We start from the raw sequence: 22,148 nt of genomic DNA, 5'->3' as shown, positions 1-22,148 counted from the left end.
TTCCATGCAATGTAATGGACTATTATGTTAGAAGCCGGACCTATTCAAAAGCCTAATGAGTTACGCCAAAGCTAATGTCTCTGGGGAGTCCCGTGCAGAGAGGCTGCATAACTCAGAGGCTGAGGACCATTGTTGCTTGGGCCCAACGGCCCCAGGCCTCTCCATGAGTTGTTAACCTTTTCAGCATCCAGGTACACAGGAACTAACTGCTCCCCACCACAGCACAGCAGCGCTTTAGAAAGGATTAGTGGGTTAACACTGATGTCATAAAAGGTCATCTTCTCTTTCTTTGAAGAAAAGATCCAGAGTTTGGAACCTGAATGGAAAAGCACAAAGACCCAAGGAGCCTTTTGTTAGGACGTTTCAGGATTTCGGGGTTAAGAGCTTTTGGAGATGTGTAAATGGTGATAATACAATGATTAGAACAAAACCACCATCATTACTGTTGTCATTATCATCCTACTGACCGCTGGAACCATAAACATAACCGTTATCAAACATCCTACTGACCGCTGGAACCATAAACATAACCGTTATCAAACATCCTACTGACGGCTGGAGCCATTAACATAACCGTTATCAAACATCCTACTGACCGCTGGAGCCATAAACATAACCGTTATCAAACATCCTACTGACGGCTGGAGCCATAAACATAACCGTTATCAAACATCCTACTGACCGCTGGAGCCATAAACATAACCGTTATCAAACATCCTACTGACGGCTGGAGCCATAAACATAACCGTTATCAAACATCCTACTGACGGCTGGAGCCATTAACATAACCGTTATCAAACATCCTACTGACGGCTGGAGGCATAAACATAACCGTTATCAAACATCCTACTGACCGCTGGAGCCATAAACATAACCGTTATCAAACATCCTACTGACGGCTGGAGCCATAAACATAACCGTTATCAAACATCCTACTGACGGCTGGAGCCATTAACATAACCGTTATCAAACATCCTACTGACGGCTGGAGCCATAAACATAACCGTTATCAAACATCCTACTGACCGCTGGAGCCATAAACATAACCGTTATCAAACATCCTACTGACGGCTGGAGCCATAAACATAACCGTTATCAAACATCCAATCAGTTCCTCTCTATTAAGTTCCCTTTTCCTTCTCAAAAGAGTGTATAAATATCAGCAGATTGATCTCTGATAAATCTCTTCCCTGTAGTCAACAGGAAATCCTTACAAACATCATCATGGTGTTATTAAACTATGCGTGCATGAGAAAGTAAATGGAGAAAGTTCTTCTGAACAGGCCAGGGGCACAACGCTTGCTGTTGATTGGCTAAATAGTCTGGTTAGGTAACGTAGACTTTCCTTCCGATTTGCATTGAGTGTCTCCAGAGCCTGTTGCAGCAGGCATCTGATTGACAGGTGAAAGGGAAAGAGGAGAGGGAATAGTTTGGAAGAAAAAGACTTTAAGAAATTTGAAAGAGATTTTGATCATCTCTTTCGAGAGCGTCTATTTTTTCCTCACTCACCACAAATACATGTTGTGTGAGGTGCATCATGTGCAAGGCTGAGATTTAAGTGGGAGGAGAAATCTGACAGTTTGAGCATTCTGACTTTGAATTTAACCTCTACAGGATCGGTGCCCCCCCCCCCCCCCCCCCGCAGGACGGTTGAGCTAACGTAGGCTAATGTGATTAGCATGAGGTTGTAAGTAACAAGAACATTTCCCAGGACATAGACATATGGGCAGAAAGCTTAAAGTCTTGTTAATCTAACTGCACTGTCCTATTTACAGTAGCTATTACAGTGAAAGAGTACCATGCTATTGTTTTAGGAGTGTACAGTTATGAACTTGAAAATGTATTAATAAACTCATTAGGCATATTTGGGCAGTCTTGATACAACATTTTGAACATAAATACAATGGTTCATTGGATCAGTCTAAAACTTTGCACATACAGTGCTGTCATCTAGTGGCCAAAATGTAAATTGCGCCTAGATTGCTAAATCATATATTGGCCTTTCTCTTGCATTTCATAGATGATGGAGAAAAAAAGTATTGGAGATAAAAGTATTATCTTTTATCAGATCTAAAAGATTAATTTTTTCAATAGAAATTACACCATCCTCCGTGCACGGTAATTTATACTGGATAAGAGCTAATGATAAGCGCTATTGATAAGAGCTATTGATAAGAGCTATTGATAAGAGCTATTGATAAGAGCTATTGATAAGAGCTATTGATAAGAGCTATTGATAAGAGCTAGGTATATGAGTAATCCGTCTGATTGTGGCAATTTTCCGAATGAATCAAACCACTGTTTTCTTTATTTGGTGCGTAAAGGCTCTCCAAACCTGTTTTTTTAAATAATTCATAAATACTTTCCTAAACCTAAATAATGTACAAAATCAGATTATTTTTAAGTCTACCAATTGGTGCTGAAAGACAAATATGCATATATTTAGATGTCTTTCTTTAACTGATCTCTGATATTCTGAACCTGTTTTATCTATGTAGTCTAGTGAGTCTGTAATCCTTGATATTCTGAACCTGTTTTATCTATGTAGTCTAGTGAGTCTTTAATCCCTGATATTCTGAACATGTTTCATCTATGTAGTCTAGTGAGTCTGTAATCCCTGATATTCTGAACCTGTTTTATCTATGTAGTCTAGTGAGTCTTTAATCCCTGATATTCTGAACATGTTTCATCTATGTAGTCTAGTGAGTCTGTAATCCCTGATATTCTGAACCTGTTTTATCTATGTAGTCTAGTGAGTCTTTAATCCCTGATATTCTGAACCTGTTTTATCTATGTAGTCTAGTGAGTCTGTAATCCCTGATATTCTGAACCTGTTTTATCTATGTAGTCTAGTGAGTCTGTAATCCCTGATATTCTGAACCTGTTTTATCTATGTAGTCTAGTGAGTCTGTAATCCCTGATATTCTGAACCTGTTTTATCTATGTAGTCTAGTGAGTCTGTAATCCCTGATATTCTGAACCTGTTTTATCTATGTAGTCTAGTGAGTCTGTAATCCCTGATATTCTGAACCTGTTTTATCTATGTAGTCTAGTGAGTCTGTAATCCCTGATATTCTGAACATGTTTCATCTATGTAGTCTAGTGAGTCTGTAATCCCTAATATTCTGAACATGTTTTATCTATGTAGTCTAGTGAGTCTGTAATCCCTGATATTCTGAACCTGTTTCATCTATGTAGTCTAGTGAGTCTGTAATCCCTAATATTCTGAACATGTTTTATCTATGTAGTCTAGTGAGTCTGTAATCCCTGATATTCTGAACCTGTTTTATCTATGTAGTCTAGTGAGTCTGTAATCCCTGATATTCTGAACCTGTTTCATCTATGTAGTCTAGTGAGTCTGTAATCCCTGATATTCTGAACCTGTTTCATCTATGTAGTCTAGTGAGTCTGTAGACAAAACTCTAATTAAAAGGTGCAGTAAAGGAATGACTTAAGATGAATGTACTGAAAACCCGATTGAATGAGAGCGTGCAAGGTAGCCACACCTGCAGAGCGTGTTATGTAACTGAATAAGGTAGGTCTGAACACCAAATACTGGGAGAAGAGTGTGTGGGAACGGCGTGCGTAGGACAGGCGTGGGTAGGACAGGCGTGCTTAGGACAGGCGTGCGTAGGACAGGCGTGCGTAGGACAGGCCTGGGTAGGACAGGCGTGCGTAGGACCGCCGTGCGTAGGACAGGCGTGCTTAGGGAAGGCGTGCGTAGGACAGGCGTACCATTTGCTAAGTCTGAATTGGCCCTTTTCACCACAGTAATCGCAGCATTGCAAAAGAAGCGGAAAGCACCTGATGTGCTGAAAATGTCATGGAAGAGCTGTCCTTTTCTACACTCTGATAGGCTGGCATGTGGCATAACCTTCTCAGTTCTTCATGGCATAAAAACTACAGTACGTGATCTCTGCAATGTAGTGAGAAGCCATATAGCATGAACTCCACACACAGTATAAAATGCATAGTATTACCCAATTGGAAGTTTTGACATCTCAATAGACTGTGACAGGTTCTGTTGAACCCTGAGTGTATCACACGACACAGACCACACAGGCTACCGGTCAAATGGCACGTATTATGTAGGATTGTTGTAACTGACATATACCTTACATGAAACCGACACAAGTTACCTAAAGAACAGACATTACATTCAGTGTCTCTTCTCCTCTGCGGCTCTAGGCCTGCAGAAAGTGTATATTTACAGAGCTGTCCCTTGACTGTCAATCAGCCAGTGAAATATAACACAGAGCGTAGAGAATTCAGTCCCAGGTACCACTAACACACTGGCCACAACCACTGCCCTTATTGAGTTATACGGGCCGAGAAGGAATCTAAGGCTGCGTTTCAAATGGAAAGCTATTCCCTACATAGTCCACTACTTTTGACCAGAGCCCATAGGCACCCGTAGGATGGGGAACGTCGCTGCACAGCTATTTTCAGGTCTCTCCAGAGATGTTTGATCGGGTTCAAGTCCGGGGTCTGGCTGGGCCACTCAAGGATATTCAGAGACTTGTCCCGAAGCCTCTCCTGCGTTGTCTTGGCTGTGTGCTTTGGATTGTTGTCCTGTTGGAAGGTGAACAATCGCCCCAGTCTGAGGTCCTGAGCGCTCTGGAGCAGATTTTCATCAAGGATCTCTCTGTACTTTGCTCAATTCATCATTCCCTCGATCCTGACTAGTCTCCCAGTCCCTGCCGCTGAAAAACATCCCCACAGCATGATGCTGCCACCACCATGCTTCACTGTAGGGATGGTACCAGGTTTCCTCCAGACGTGACGCTTGGCGCTTGGCATTCAGGCCAAAGAGTTCAATCTTGGTTTCATCAGATCAGATTATTTTTATTTTTTATTTCACCTTTATTTAACCAGGTAGTCTAGTTGAGAACAAGTTCTCATTTGCAACTGCGACCTGGCCAAGATAAAGCATAGAATAATCTTGTTTCTCATGGTCTGAGAGTCTTTCGGTAACTTTTGGCAAACTCCAAGCGGGCTGTCATTTGTCCTTTACTGAGGAGTGGCTTCCGTCTGGCCAGTCTACCATAAAGGCCTGATTGGTGGAGTGCTGCAGAGATAGTTGTTCTTATGGAAGGTTCTCCCATCTCCACAGAGTAACTATGGAGCTCTGTCAGAGAGACCATCGGGTCCTTGGTCATCTCCCTGTCTAAGGCCCTTCTCCCCGATTGCTCGGTTTGGCCAGGCTCCTTCCATTTAAAATGTATGGAGGCCAGTGTGTTCTTGGGGACATTCTACGCTTCTATACATTCTATGCTTTTTGGTACCCTTCCCCAGATCTGTGCCTGTCTTGGAGCTCTATGGACAATTCCGGACAATTATTTTTTGCTCGGACATGCACTATCAACTGTGGGACCTTATATAGACAGGTGTGTGCCTTTCCAAATCATGTTGGGGGCGGCAGGTAGCCTAGTGGTTAGAGCGGTGTGCCAGTAACCGAAAGGTTGCTGGATCAAATCCCTGAGCTGACAAGGTAGAAATCTGTCGTTCTACCCCTGAAAAAGGCAGTTACCCACTGCTCCCTGGGTGCTGTGGATGTTGATTAAGGCAGTTACCCCACTGCTCCCTGGGTGCTGTGGATGTTGATTAAGGCAGTTACCCCACTGCTCCCTGGGTGCTGTGGATGTTGATTAAGGCAGTTACCCCACTGCTCCCTGGGTGCTGTAGATGTTGATTAAGGCAGTTACCCCACTGCTACCTGGGTGCTGTGGATGTTGATTAAGGCAGTTACCCCACTGCTCCCTGGGTGCTGTAGATGTTGATTAAGGCAGTTACCCCACTGCTACCTGGGTGCTGTGGATGTTGATTAAGGCAGTTACCCCACTGCTCCCTGGGTGCTGTGGATGTTGATTAAGGCAGTTACCCCACTGCTCCCTGGGTGCTGTGGATGTTGATTAAGGCAGTTACCCACTGCTCCCTGGGTGCTGTGGATGTTGATTAAGGCAGTTACCCCACTGCTCCCTGGGTGCTGTGGATGTTGATTAAGGCAGTTACCCCACTGCTCCCTGGGTGCTGTGGATGTTGATTAAGGCAGTTACCCCACTGCTCCCTGGGTGCTGTGGATGTTGATTAAGGCAGTTACCCCACTGCTCCCTGGGTGCTGTGGATGTTGATTAAGGCAGTTACCCCACTGCTCCCTGGGTGCTGTGGATGTTGATTAAGGCAGTTACCCCACTGCTCCCTGGGTGCTGTGGATGTTGATTAAGGCAGTTACCCCACTGCTCCCTGGGTGCTGTGGATGTTGATTAAGGCAGTTACCCCACTGCTCCCTGGGTGCTGTGGATGTTGATTAAGGCAGTTACCCCACTGCTCCCTGGGTGCTGTGGATGTTGATTAAGGCAGTTACCCCACTGCTCCCTGGGTGCTGTGGATGTTGATTAAGGCAGTTACCCCACTGCTCCCTGGGTGCTGTGGATGTTGATTAAGGCAGTTACCCCACTGCTCCCTGGGTGCTGTGGATGTTGATTAAGGCAGTTACCCCACTGCTCCCTGGGTGCTGTAGATGTTGATTAAGGCAGTTACCCCACTGCTCCCTGGGTGCTGTGGATGTTGATTAAGGCAGTTACCCCACTGCTACCTGGGTGCTGTGGATGTTGATTAAGGCAGTTACCCCACTGCTCCCTGGGTGCTGTGGATGTTGATTAAGGCAGTTACCCCACTGCTCCCTGGGTGCTGTGGATGTTGATTAAGGCAGTTACCCCACTGCTCCCTGGGTGCTGTGGATGTTGATTAAGGCAGTGGTTGGGTTAGATGCAGAAGATGCATTCAGTTGTACTACTGACTTCCGATCAATTGACTTTACCACAGGTGGACTCCAATCAAGTTTTAGAAACATCTCAAGGATGATCAATGGAAACAGGATACACCTGAGCTTAATTTCAAGTCCCATAGCAAAGGGTCTGAATACCTATGTAAATAAGGGTATTTTCTGTTTTTATCTTTTTATACCTTTTCAAACAATGTCTACGAACCTGTTTATGGGGTATTGGGGTACTGTGATGAGGGAAAAAATGATTTCATCCATTTTAGAATAAGGCGTAAAACAAACCGTGGGGAAAGTGAAGGGGTCTGAATACTTTCAGAATGCTCTGTATGTATCAACAGAACCTCAGAGAGTGCAGGGAAGGTGGGTCTCTAAGGCGAGGGCTGCTGTTAGAGAATCGCTTCAGATTGACTCAGGCCGGTTGATTTGTGAATTTTGCTGAGTTGAGTCACTTGTCGTATCAGAGAAAGCAAAGTTTGAGTATTCCTATCTTGATCGAAATGGAGAGAGGAAAGCACCTCTGACTACCAGAAATTATAGAGTAAGTTAAGCAAGATGTAACTTTTGTCCCACTTTTCACACAAAAGATTCTCCCTTGCAGCTGTTTGACAAATTACAGAGTTTGCATTTTTTTGACACAATGATGGAAGGGTTGAGGTTAACCTTATTATTCATATCACACTTTGGTAATCTTCCACACAATCACTTTTTAGTCGACACAGCACTTTCTCATTATCTCAGGTCTCCAACAGTCTGTCTGTGTCCCAAATGGCACAGTATTCCCTTTATAGTGGAAAGGGCGCTGGTCAAAAGTAGTGCACTATTTAGGGAATAGGGTGCCATTTGGGACGTACCCTGAGGCTCAAAGGACTTCTGTTCATTCCTGTTATTTATGGATCGCATTATTCAAGTCTGCATCCCAAATGGCACCCTATTCCCTATATAGTGCACTACTTTTGACCAAGGCCCTGTCAAAAGTAGTGCACTACATAGGGAATACGGTGGCATTTGGGATGTACAGTAGTCTTCAAAGACTGCCTGTGGTTTGCACTATCTGGCTATTTTGTGTACAGTAGAGGTGAGCGGTGAAGGGGAGTTCATTTTAAAACAGGTTGGTGAAGACAGATCCCATTCCCACTGCTGCCGCTTCTCTGTGTTCCTCCGTGATTCAGAAATAAACAGAGAGACTAGGTGAAAGGTCAGCGATCTGAGATCAGTGGTTGTGAAGGGTTATTCGGGAATCTAATTTGATTACAAACCACTTTGACCCATGTCTACAACATATCTACAGCATATCTACAGCAGCTGTTCAGATCAATACACATTTTTTGATATCTGCTGTACTTTTTACGTTATTCACTTTGTTGTCGTCTTTTTTCACTCCATCCGTTAACGTGGGATTGGTCAAGATTCTGAGGCTCTCCATTGTGACATCATCACTTCCAACTGTCATTTTTGAGCTGAAATCATGAAACTTTTGATGCAAATAATTCCACTTAGACACTTTGTGTTTCTGTGTGTAAACAAATTGCCCTTCGGGGAGAATAAAGATCTATCAATAATAAATGAATTGAATTGAAGTGAGTTGAGATATAATGTTTGTGAGTGTGTAACAGACAGATAGGTAAAGTCATTTTAAATAAGTGTGACAATTTATTTCCCTAAGTTTTGCCAAAACTGTCTTGGCGACAAAATTATTTCACAGAAATGACATACAACATATTATCATATCATGGGCCAATATGACTATAAATGAATGCAATAAATAAAACATAGGGATAGAACCGTGTGCATTAAATATATATTGATTAATTATTATACAATGTGTATTAAATATATAGTGATTCATTATTATACAATGTGTATTAAATATATAGTGATTAATTATCCTACAGTGTGTATTAAATATATAGTGATTAATTGTTATACAATGTGTATAGAGAAATCTCAGACAAACATAGACAGAAATCAATATTAGCAGAAAACTCACAAGTTCTAATGAATCATTTGGAAAGGTGAGGTCTGTCAAAGGTGGCAACCCTCAGTCAAACTATGACAACACCTGGAATCAATCTGTTGAGTTACTTATGCCAGGCCATACAGTCAATTCAATAAGTCTATGAGATTGTGATCTTCTTGGAATCCAACATTTTCTTGAAAAGAGCAGACACAAGAGCTTTTGGACAGGCTAGCAGCAACAGCGCTTCTGATGCTGTGGTGTGAAGTAGCCCGGGTCTCTCAAATCCAGTGACAGTCAAAGGAATGTAGAGATTCAAGATTCAGTCATTCAAGTCATCGGATATGATCTGAATTTCTTTATGAGAGTTGCAGCTGAAGTCCAAAGGGGTGTGTCCACAGACAGTACATGGGAGGACCATCAAGTGTCCATCCTTGTCTTTAGGATGGGGTGTCAATAAAGTTGACACCCGTTCCTCTGATTTCTCCTGCATGTATCTCCGACCGTCTGCATCTCTCTGATGAAGAGGGACACGTTCAATGGAGAGACTGGACGCGGCACCCACCAGCACAGTCATTCATCCCCTTTCATGACGCACACCATTGAGCCAACATGGGTGTCCAGTGGCAGGCTTCCTGTGGAGTATCCAATGCATCTCCAGGGACCACAGCATATGAGTCCCCAATGGCAGGTGGATAGAAAGAGATGGATGAATCTCTACCCTCTGTGAGTGTGACAGAGTATGTGGACATCTCCCACAAGGTGCACCTGTGTATCCTCATCTCTCTCCTCATCTCTCTCCTCATCTCCCTTCTCTCGGCTTGTGTCGTTGTTTCACCATCCACTTCTCCAGCAGCAGGCAAGCTTTCACTGTGGCCCTTAGAGCTGAGGGGCCAACTGCTTTGTGGTCTCTGTGTTTCACCCTGGAGAAAAAGAGGAGAGACCTGTTACACACCAATGATCAGACTCAAACAACTTTATTTATCCTCTCAGGGGCTAATATTAAGTAAGTGCAATTCAGGTGATGTTGATTGTGATTTGCATTGATGTCAATCAGTTGTCAACATCCTAACTTACCTGTCATAGCGCCTGCAGTCAAACAGACATGCTCAGCCATTTACCTTATATGTTTCCATGTTATTAATGTGTCTAACAGAGCAGACTGATAGGGGTTATGTTTATAACAGCAGACTGACAGGGGTTATGTTTATAACAGCAGACTGACAGGGGTTATGTTTATAACAGCAGACTGACAGGGGTTATGTTTCTAACAGAGCAGACTGATAGGGGTTATGTTTATAACAGAGCAGACTGATAGGGGTTATGTTTATAACAGCAGACTGACAGGGGTTATGTTTATAACAGAGCAGACTGATAGGGGTTATGTTTATAACAGCAGACTGACAGGGGTTATGTTTCTAACAGAGCAGACTGATAGGGGTTATCTTTATAACAGCAGACTGACAGGGGTTATGTTTCTAACAGAGCAGACTGATAGGGGTTATGTTTATAACAGAGCAGACTGATAGGGGTTATGTTTATAACAGCAGACTGACAGGGGTTATGTTTATAACAGAGCAGACTGATAGGGGTTATGTTTATAACAGAGCAGACTGATAGGGGTTATGTTTATAACAGCAGACTGACAGGGGTTATGTTTATAACAGAGCAGACTGATAGGGGTTATGTTTATAACAGAGCAGACTGATAGGGGTTATGTTTATAACAGCAGACTGACAGGGGTTATGTTTATAACAGCAGACTGACAGGGGTTATGTTTATAACAGCAGACTGATAGGGGTTATGTTTATAACAGAGCAGACTGATAGGGGTTATGTTTATAACAGAGCAGACGGACAGGGGTTATGTTTATAACAGAGCAGACTGACAGGGGTTATGTTTATAACAGAGCAGACTGATAGGGGTTATGTTTATAACAGAGCAGACTGACAAGGGTTATGTTTATAACAGAGCAGACTGATAGGGGTTATGTTTATAACAGAGCAGACTGACAGGGGTTACAACAGAGCAGACTGACAGGGGTTATGTTTCTAACAGAGCAGACTGACATGGGTTATGTTTCTAACAGAGCAGACTGACAGGGGTTATGTTTCTAACAGAGCAGACTGACATGGGTTATGTTTCTAACAGAGCAGACGGACAGGGGTTATGTTTCTAACAGAGCAGACTGGCCGGGGTTATGTTTCTAACAGAGCAGACTGACAGGGGTTATGTTTCTAACAGAGCAGACTGACATGGGTTATGTTTTTAACAGAGCAGACTGACAGGGGTTATGTTTCTAACAGAGCAGACTGACATGGGTTATGTTTCTAACAGAGCAGACTGACAGGGGTTATGTTTCTAACAGAGCAGACGGACAGGGGTTATGTTTCTAACAGAGCAGACTGACATGGGTTATGTTTCTAACAGAGCAGACTGACATGGGTTATGTTTCTAACAGAGCAGACTGACATGGGTTATGTTTCTAACAGAGCAGACGGACAGGGGTTATGTTTCTAACAGAGCAGACTGACAGGGGTTATGTTTTTAACAGAGCAGACTGACAGGGGTTATGTTTCTAACAGAGCAGACTGACATGGGTTATGTTTCTAACAGAGCAGACTGACAGGGGTTATGTTTCTAACAGAGCAGACTGACAGGGGTTATGTTTCTAACAGAGCGGACTGACAGGGGTTATGTTTCTAACAGAGCAGACTGACATGGGTTATGTTTCTAACAGAGCAGACGGACAGGGGTTATGTTTCTAACAGAGCAGACGGACAGGGGTTATGTTTCTAACAGAGCAGACTGACAGGGGTTATGTTTCTAACAGAGCAGACTGACAGGGGTTATGTTTCTAACAGAGCAGAATGACAGGGGTTATGTTTCTAACAGAGCAGACGGACAGGGGTTATGTTTCTAACAGCAGACTGACAGGGGTTATGTTTCTAACAGAGCAGACTGACAGGGGTTATGTTTTTAACAGAGCAGACTGACAGGGGTTATGTTTCTAACAGAGCAGACTGACAGGGGTTATGTTTTTAACAGAGCAGACTGACAGGGGTTATGTTTCTAACAGAGCAGACGGACAGGGGTTATGTTTATAACAGCAGACTGACAGGGGTTATGTTTCTAACAGAGCAGACTGACAGGGGTTATGTTTTTAACAGAGCAGACTGACAGGGGTTATGTTTCTAACAGAGCAGACTGACAGGGGTTAGGTTTCTAACAGAGCAGACTGACAGGGGTTATGTTTCTAACAGAGCAGACTGACATGGGTTATGTTTCTAACAGAGCAGACTGACAGGGGTTATGTTTATAACAGCAGACTGACAGGGGTTATGTTTATAACAGAGCAGACTGACAGGGGTTATGTTTATAACAGCAGACTGACAGGGGTTATGTTTATAACAGAGCAGACTGACAGGGGTTATGTTTCTAACAGAGCAGACTGACAGGGGTTATGTTTCTAACAGAGCAGACTGACAGGGGTTATGTTTTTAACAGAGCAGACTGAGAGCGATAGGTTTCTAACAGAGCAGACTGGGAGCGTTAGGTTTCTAACAGAGCAGACTGACAGGGGTTATGTTTCTAACAGAGCAGACTGACAGGGGTTAGTTTTTAACAGAGCAGACTGACAGGGGTTATGTTTCTAAGAGAGCAGACTGACATGGGTTATGTTTCTAACAGAGCAGACTGACAGGGGTTATGTTTATAACAGCAGACTGACAGGGGTTATGTTTATAACAGAGCAGACTGACAGGGGTTATGTTTATAACAGCAGACTGACAGGGGTTATGTTTATAACAGAGCAGACTGACAGGGGTTATGTTTCTAACAGAGCAGACTGACAGGGGTTATGTTTCTAACAGAGCAGACTGACAGGGGTTATGTTTTTAACAGAGCAGACTGAGAGCGATAGGTTTCTAACAGAGCAGACTGGGAGTGTTAGGTTTCTAACAGAGCAGACTGACAGGGGTTATGTTTCTAACAGAGCAGACTGACAGGGGTTAGTTTTTAACAGAGCAGACTGAGAGCGATAGATTTCTAACAGAGCAGACTGACAGGGGTTATGTTTCTAACAGAGCAGACTGGGAGCGTTAGGTTTCTAAACAGATGATAGTGAAAGGAGATGTGACAGCCACTTCTGCAATGGGCTGATACATGCCCTGGTAGTCTGAGTCTGAGTGTGTAAATTCCATATCACATCTCCCACATAAAGAAATGATACCAAGAAGATGTTTGTTTCTTTGTTTATTTTCAGTCTAAGCAGAGTGGTTTCTCTTACCTTTTAATCCTAGACGTTTTGGCTGCCAGCTTGTGTTTGCACTGCCGCCTCCCAGCATACTCAATAAGGGCGGGACGGATCACAGTGTCTGGCACAGGACGGATCACGGTGTCTGACGCAGGACGGATCACGGTGTCTGGCGCAGGACGGATCACTCCTGCTGCCCCGTATCTAAAGAAAGAAAGAGCGAACGTGTACAATACATGAGCATTGAGTCGACTTCCATGAATCCTTATGGTTTCGCAACATTTAAGGGAGAAAATAACACGCCGACGTGTGAACTTGTTCACACAGGTTACGGTGATTTGCTTTGTTGGCAGCAGCTCAAATGAGAATCGAACTGAATAGATCACCAAGATAAATAGAGACGTATATTTGAAATAAATGCTACCAAACACAAAATGTGATGTATTTATCGTAATGTGTACAGGCTACAATGTTGCAACATCCACGTTGCTGTAATGGAATGGAACAAGCGTAATTACCCCCAAATAGCAGGCTAATGCCATTATGCAAATAGGTTCTGACAAGTTAGAACTAAATAAAGTGGTGTGCTAATGTTTTGCAACGTGTTATACCTGAGGTGATTTTCCAGCTGACAGAAGCTTATGCACGTGCGGTCATCTTCACTGACGCACTGACATCGAGGGTCCTGTTGGGAGACCTCGGGATCCTTAATTGCCCGCTTCTTTCTAGATGCGTTGCCCAGTCCGTAGGAAACCACGCGCCTAAATACATGAACGAAATCATTAGCCAACTGTAACCAAGCCAGCCAGTTACATTACATAGAATTAATAGAATAGAATCGATAGAATCGGTTGGAAAAGTGACGTACTCAGGCGTGTTGACCCATATGATGTCCAGATGACAGAAGTAAACACACTCCTTGTCCAGGAACGTTGCGCAGGAGCATCGCTTGTTCCTGATGCGGCGCACTGGCACCGGGGTGGCTGTGGTGGCTACCGCTGTTTCTTTTCCCGCAGGGGCAGATGAAACTGTGAAGGAGAAAGTATCATGGCATGTTAATTATAACCAATATTGAATCTTTGACAGAAATTGTCATATGTATCTAATGTTATGACGGGATACTTGGAATGTCAATGGCTTGCCGCAGTAACCTAGCCACCGGTTTGCACAGTCAAATGCCTAAAACGCAGTGCTTATAAGTTTGACAACCTAATCCTTTTCTTCATAATGTTCATACATATAATATTATAACAATATCACAACAATGAATAATCAAAGAGGTTACTTATATGACTTCACGGGGGATTAGAGTATTTAGGATGAATATTTATTGTTATATTATTATATTGTTCATTATCTAATATTATCTTATTATACTTGCACTGATTTGACCGTTTATGTTGAAAAAAATACTGAAACACACATGTATAGCCTATTCAAGAGTTAGTCTAACAAAACATGAGTCTCTTTTGCAAGATCTTACCTGTATGTACAATTCCAGAGTACATAATTGACAACACGGAGAAAAGTATTCTTAAATCCATCTTGATATTTCTTTAGTCCAGAAAGAATAACCTTTTCACAAAATTGAATATTCCTTAGTCAAGGAAAAAGTTCCAAAAAGCGACACAGTGGCAACTGCGTACGTTTGGATACAAGTTATCTCTTTAAGAAGGAGCGCAAAAGCATACCACTTGCACTGTTCTGTCAGTGGATCCACATGTCTGCCTTCTGTACTTTATATACTAAGCACTCACCTCCTCCCCCCCTCTCCCCTTCAGTCGCGTGTAAACAAGTTGGTCCTTTGGCTTATTCGTAGACAATGCTGTTTGTTAATATTCACCGACAAGCAACGTGCAAACCAAGATAAGAACTTAGAAATTCCTCGATTCCGAGGGAGGGATGGAGACGCCGGTTGGCGTGCGGCGGCGCAAGCCAAGTTCTGAATAGGGAACAGAAGAGGTACATGCGGTGCCGGGACACTAGATGGAGACAAAGTATCGATAGATGAGCTTGACATCGCCAGAGTTCTCTAGAGATTCTCTATAATTATTTTAAATGTTAACCACAGACGTTAAGTTCTGCTTGACTTGACAATAATGAGTATATATATATACATCATTCAATAGACATATGATAGATATATTTATTTGTGATTAACCGAATAATTCGAACTAAAGTATATCTTGAAGACATCCAACATCAAGGGAATATGTCATTGCAACTAGAACCAACTCGATGCAATTTACTTGAGTTAGTCCTACAGTGGACTATTACGCAGGCATTGCGGACTACATTATGGTCATGGTACTCTAAATGTTACCTATGATGGATGCTTTAGCCAGAATGGCGCAGAGTGCATTTTCCCTCGGGCCAAACTAAAGATGGTACCCTGTACATAAAGAGACAGCCAAGTTATCGTTACTCATTGTGTATTTATTCCTTGTGTTATTATTTTTTATATTATTTATGTTTTATTCTCTCTGCATTGTTGGTAAGGGCCCCTAAGTAAGCATTTCACTGTTGGTCTACACCAGTGGTGTAAAGTACTTAAACATACTTTAAAGTACTACTTAAGTCGTTTTTTGGGGGGTATCTGTACTTTACTTTACTATTTTTACTATTTTTACTAGACTACATTACATACACACTACATACTTTTTACTCCGTACATTTTCCTTGACACCCAAAAGTTACATTTTGAATGCTTAGCAGGACAGGAAAATGGTCTAATTCACGCACTTATCAAGAGAACATCCCTGGTCATCACTACTGCCTCTGATCTGGAGGACTCACTAAACAGAGAACATCCCTGGTCATCCCTACTGCCTCTGATCTGGAGGACTCACTAAACAGAGAACATCCCTGGTCATCACTACTGCCTCTGATCTGGTGGACTCACTAAACAGAGAACATCCCTGGTCATCACTACTGCCTCTGATCTGGTGGACTCACTAAACACAAATGCCTCCTTTGTAAATGATGTCTGAGTCTTTAAGTGTGCCCCTGCCTATCTGTAAATATATTTTTTTAAACATGAAAATCATGCCGTTTGGTTTGCTTAATATAAGAAATGTGAATTGATTTCTACATTTTCTTTTACTTTGATACTTAAGTATATTTTAGCAATTACATTTACTTTTGATATTTAAGTATATTTAAAACCAATTACTTTTAGACTTTTACTCAAGTAGTATTTTACTGGGGGACTTTCACTCTTACTTGAGTCATTTTCTATTAAGGTATCTTTACTTTTACTCAAGTAGTATTTTACTGGGTGACTTTCACTTTTACTTGAGTCACTTTCTTTTAAGGTATCTTTACTTTTACTCAAGTATGACATAGGCCAATAGTTTTTCCACCACTGCTCAACACATGTTGTTTACGAAGCATGTGACAAATACATTTGATTTGATGGTGTGAAAAGGTAGAGACCCTGTCACTCAGCTTGGGAGTAGGAATAGGCTATATTGCCGCTCGTTACATAATGGAAAACATTGTTGATGACATCCCCCATGTACTTTATCCCGGTTTTATTCATCATTTTTTTAAATTGAACTTTTATTTTACTAGGCAAGTCATTTAAGAAAAAAGTCTTATTTACAATGACCTACCCCAGGCCAATTGTTCACCGCCCTATGGGACTCCCAATCACAGCCAGATATGATGCAGCCTGGATTTGAACCAGGGGACTTTGAACCAGGGAGTGCAGTGAAGCCTCTTACACTGAGATGCAGTACCTTAGACCTCTGCGCCACTCGGGAGGTATACTGTCATAAAGGTTAGCATATTTGCAATGAACCAAACTGTTTTTGCATGTTATTTTGAGTGTGACATTGAAGGGATAGTTCACCCAAAATTCAAAATGCTGGTTTGAAGACCCGAGCCGAAAAGATGAAAAATCTGTCGATGTGTCCTTGAGAAAGGCACTTAACCCTAATCTCTAATCCATCTGTTGTCCAGGTATGACAGCAACCCATTATTTGGTTTTGTTTACCTGGCTACTGTTTAAAATGTTAACTTTTTAACATTTGTGGCACAAATCCAATGCAAGTCAATTAGCATTTCCGTGCTTCATATCCAAATCATCTATAAGTAACATCAGTGAATACATTTTTTGATACTTTAGGATGAGTTGGACATGCTAATATGCTAATATACGGTGCATTCAGAAAATATTCAGACCCCTTGACATTTTCCAAATTTCCAGCCTTATTCTAAAATTGATTAAATTGTTTTTTACCCCTCATCAATCTACATACAATATACCATAATGACAAAGCAAAAACCGGTTTTATAAATTTTTGCAAATATATAAAAAATTCTAACTGAAATATCACATTTACATAAGTATTCAGACCCTTTACTCAGTACTTTGTTGTAGCACCTTTGACAGTGATTACAGCCTTGAGTCTTCTTGGGTATGACGCTACAAACATGGCACACCTGTATTTGGGGAGTTTCTCCCATTTTTCTCTGCAGATCCTCTCAAGCTCTGTCAGGTTGGATGGGGAGCGTCGCTGCACAGCTATTTTCAGGTCTCTCCAGAGATGTTCGATCGAGTTCAAGACCGGGCTCTGGCTGGGCCACTCAAGGACATTCAGAGACTTGTCCCGAAGCCACTCCTGCATTGTCTTGGCTGTGTGCTTACTGTCGTTGTCCTGTTGGAAGGTGAACCTTCACCCCAGTCTGAGGTCCTGAGCGCTCTGGAGCAGGTTTTCATCAAGGATCTTTCTGTACATTGCTCTGTTCATCTTTCCCTCGATCCTGACTAGTCTCCCAATCCCTGCCGCTGAAAAACATCCCCACAGCATGATGCTGCATCCACCATTCACCATAGGGATGGTGCCAGGTTTCCTCCAGATATAAAGCTTGTAGAAACATCTCAAGGATGATCAATGGAAACAGGATGCACCTGAGCTCAATTTCGAGTCTCATAGCAAAGGTTTTTTATTTTTAATACATTTTCAAAAATTTCTAAAAACCTGTTTTCGCTTTGTCATTATTGGGTATTGTGTGTAGATTGATGAGGGGGAAAACGTATTTAATACATATTACAATAAGGCTGTAACGTAACAAAATGTTGAAAAAGTCAAGGGGTCTGAATACTTTCCAAATGCACTGTAGATACCATTGACTTGCATTGGATTTGTGCCACAAATGTTAAAACGTTAGACTACAAATAGTGCTGTTGTAGGGGAGACCAGGGATGGTTTAGAACTCCCGGGTGGCGCAGTGGTCTAGGGCACTGCATCGCAGTGCTAGCTGCGCCACCAGAGTCTCTGGGTTCGCGCCCAGGCTGGGCTGGGCTCGCGCCCAGGCTCTGTCGCAGCCGGCCGCAACCGGGAGATCTGTGGGGCGACGCACAATTGGCATAGCGTCGTCCGGGTTAGGGAGGGTTTGGCCGGTAGGGAGGGTTTGGCCGGTAGGGTATCCTTGTCTCAGTATGTAAAAAAAAATTAAAATAAAAAGATAAATTTAAATAAAAATAAATTTTAAAAAATGTTATAAAATGTATGCACTCTACTGTAAGTCGCTCTGGATAAGAGCGTCTGCTCTTGGCCGGTAGGGATATCCTTGTCTCAGTATGTAAAAATGTAATAAAATGTATGCACTCTACTGTAAGTCGCTCTGGATAAGAGCGTCTGCTCTTGGCCGGTAGGGATATCCTTGTCTCAGTATGTAAAAAAAAAATTAAAAAATCTATGCACTCTACTGTAAGTCGCTCTGGATAAGAGCGTCTGCTAAATGACTAAAATGTAAATGTTTAGATTTTTTTTGTCAATTTCTCAGAGATTGAGCTTCTACATTCAAAATGTGACTGGAACAACTTCTCTTCTGTCTGCTATAACTTGGTATAGGTATTATCTCTTTACATCCAACAGACAAGGTGTGACTTTGTCTCAAATGTTACAATTTACCCCACCTCCTGGGTCAGTTGTAACAAGGCTTGGGGTGAAATGTTACCCCACATCCTGGGTCAGTTGTAACAGGGCTTGGGGTGAAATGTTACCCCACCTCCTGGGTCAGTTGTAACAGGGCTTGGGGTGAAATGTTACCCCACCTCCTGGGTCAGTTGTAACAGGGCTTGGGGTGAAATGTTACCCCACCTCCTGGGTCAGTTGTAATAGGGCTTGGGGTGAAATGTTACCCCACCTCCTGGGTCAGTTGTAATAGGGCTTGGGGTGAAATGTTACCCCACCTCCTGGGTCAGTTGTAACAGGGCTTGGGGTGAAATGTTACCCCACCTCCTGGGTCAGTTGTAACAGGGCTTGGGGTGAAATGTTACCCCACCTCCTGGGTCAGTTGTAACAGGGCTTGGGGTGAAATGTTACCCCACCTCCTGGGTCAGTTGTAATAGGGCTTGGGGTGAAATGTTACCCCACCTCCTGGGTCAGTTGTAACAAGGCTTGGGGTGAAATGTTACCTCACCTCCTGGGTCAGTTGTAACAGGGCTTGGGGTGAAATGTTACCCCACCTCCTGGGTCAGTTGTAACATGGCTTGGGGTGAAATGTTACCCCACCTCCTGGGTCAGTTGTAACAGGGCTTGGGGTGAAATGTTACCCCACCTCCTGGGTCAGTTGTAACAGGGCTTGGGGTTGCATGTAACCGTTTGAAATAATGTTTCAATCATGACATGCAACGAGATATTGAAAGTCTTTATTGAGAACATTTTGTTCAGAAATAGTCATACGTTTTGTGAATCTAATCACAAAGAAGGTGATGCCATCAAAAAAACAAATTTGCCCCGCAAAACATTACTTTCTTATCTCAAAATAGTATTTTTGTCAATCAAACGTGCAGTCGATCACAGGGTTTTGTTTCTTCACATGAGGGTTGAGGACTAAACTGAGCATGTGCACAACGAGACATGATTTGAGCTTGTTCCTGATTGGCAGATATCGAGAGTGTTACATCTATCCCGAGTTACATCCATCCCCGGTCTCCCCTAGTCTATTTGGCCGGAGATCGAGATGCACATTGGCTTAATGATGGAGAGTTCCACATGGTGGGAACTGGCGGTACAAAGTGGTACAACCTCAAGTAAAACATCCTGAAACAGCTCTGACAGGCCTAATCAAGTGCTTGGTTTTACATTTTCCATTGGCCAGGAAACAGATTGTTTAAATTCCAAATGGCACCCTATTCCCTTTACGGTGCACTACGTTTGACCAGGGCCAATAGATGTACTATAAAGGGAATAGGATACCGTTTGGGACAGACGCCTTGTGTTCCTGGCTGCAGGACATCAGCCTGTGATGGAGGGACCAGAGCCTGTTTCCTATTCATCAGAGCCTTATGAAGCAGCTTCATAGCCGACGACCCTATAGTCATCACCTCAAAGGGCCTTGGCTGGAGCTAGCATATCACGACAAAGCTGCTTTGGTGTTGCACACCCCCCCTTTCTCTCTCATGTTCTCTTCTCTGTCTGACTATCTGTCTCTCTTTCTGTCCGTCTGTCTCTCTCCCTTTCTGTCTCTCTCTCTCCAGCTCTCCGTCTGTCTCTCTCTCATGTTCCCTTCTCTGTCTGACTATCTGTCTCTCTTTCTGTTCGTCTGTGTCTCTCCCTTTCTCTCTCTCTCTCTTCCGCTCTGTCTGTCTCTCTCCCTTTCTCTCTCTCTCTCCCGCTCTGTCTGTCTCTCTCTCTCTGCCTCTGTCTGTCTCTGATTTGCTGGATATTTTAGCTATAGCAACATCCTCTCACCCGCTCCACTATGCCAAGGACATCAGCATTGAGGGTGGTCATCCTCTAGGCGTCTCTGTTGCCTCACCCCAGGATCCTCTAGTTCCGAGACCCCAACAAAACTGAGTAACAGACAGAGTCAGACTCCCTCTCTCCGGCCATGACAGGCTGATGATTCACTTCTGCATCCCAAATGACGCCCTATATATATATATAGTGTGCTACTGTTGACCAGGGCCCCAAAATATTGCACTATGCAGGGAATAGGGTGCCATTTGGGACGCAACCAATCTACTGGGGTAATGAGGAGTTTTACTGTAATCCCCTTGAGATGAGCACAAAGTTCCTTCCCTCTCTGGTCTGGTTTTGTATTTGTATTTATTATGGATCCCCATTAGCTGCTGCCAAGGCAGCAACTACTCTTCCTGGGGTCCGGGCAAAATTAAGGCAGTTATACAATTTTAAAAACATTACAATACATTCATTACAGAATTCACAACACACTAAGAGTTTGCCCTCAGGCCCATACTCCACTACCACGTATCTACAATGCAAATCCATGTGTACATGTGTACTGTATATAGTGCGTATGTTATCATGTGTGTGTGTGCATGTGTCTGTGTCTATGTTTGTGTTACTTCACAGTCCCCACTGTTCCATAAGGTGTATTTTTACCTACTTTTTAAATCTGATTCTACTGCTTGCATCAGTTACCTGATGTGGAATAGAGTTCCATGTAGTCATGGCTCTATGTAGTACTGTGCACTTCTCATAGTCTGTTCTGGACTTGGGGACTGTGAAGAGACCTCTGGTGGTATGTCTTGTGGGGTATGCATGGGTGTCCGAGCAGTGTGCTAGTAATTTAAACAGACAGCTTGGTACCTTCAACTTGTCAACACCTCTTACAAAAACAAGTAATGAGGAAGTCAATCTCTCTTCCACTTTGAGCCATGAGAGATTGACATGCATGTCATTAATGTTATCTCACTGTGTACTGTTCTGAGCCAACTGCAATTTTCCCAAGTCCCTCTTTGTGGCACCTGACCACACTACTGAACAGTGCGACAAAACCAGGGCCTGTAGGACCTGCCTTGTTGATAGTGTTGTTAAGAAGACAGAGTATGGACAGACTTCTCCCCATCTTAGCTACTGTTGTTTCAATATGTTTTGATCATGACAGTTTACAACCCAGGGTTACTCCAAGCACCTTAGTTACATCAACTTGTTCAATTTCGAGATGTAGTTGAGGTTTAGGGTTTAGTGAATGATTTGTCCCAAATACAATGCTTTTAGTTTTGGAAATATTTATTTCCTTGCCACCCATTCTGGAACTAACTGCAGCTCTTTGTTAAGTGTTGCAGTCATTTCAGTCGCAGTAGTAGCTGACGTGTATAGTGTTGAGGCATTCACATACATAGACACACTGGCCGTACTCAAAGCCAGTGGCATGTTGTTAGTTAAGATTGAAAA

The 22,148-nt window shown here is 42.8% G+C and overlaps 1 protein-coding gene across 1 annotated transcript; it reads right to left on the bottom strand.

The window, feature by feature from the left end:
- Nucleotides 1-8,413: 8,413 nt before the first annotated feature.
- On the bottom strand, nucleotides 8,414-14,711 carry LOC139555265 (endothelin-1-like). The gene is made up of 5 exons (XM_071368926.1): nucleotides 14,477-14,711; nucleotides 13,862-14,021; nucleotides 13,605-13,754; nucleotides 13,027-13,197; nucleotides 8,414-9,661 (listed from the first exon to the last, which is right to left on the bottom strand). Exons 1-5 carry the CDS (start codon nucleotides 14,535-14,537, stop codon nucleotides 9,541-9,543), a joined length of 663 nt encoding a protein of 220 aa, XP_071225027.1. The 5' UTR covers nucleotides 14,538-14,711; the 3' UTR covers nucleotides 8,414-9,540.
- Between the last annotated feature and the right edge of the window lie 7,437 nt (nucleotides 14,712-22,148).

This window comes from Salvelinus alpinus, chromosome 26, assembly GCF_045679555.1.
Source record: "Salvelinus alpinus chromosome 26, SLU_Salpinus.1, whole genome shotgun sequence".
Classification (NCBI taxonomy): Eukaryota; Metazoa; Chordata; class Actinopteri; order Salmoniformes; family Salmonidae; genus Salvelinus; species Salvelinus alpinus.
Note: the sequence above shows the minus strand (reverse complement) of the source record. Positions and strands in the feature narration are given on the sequence as shown.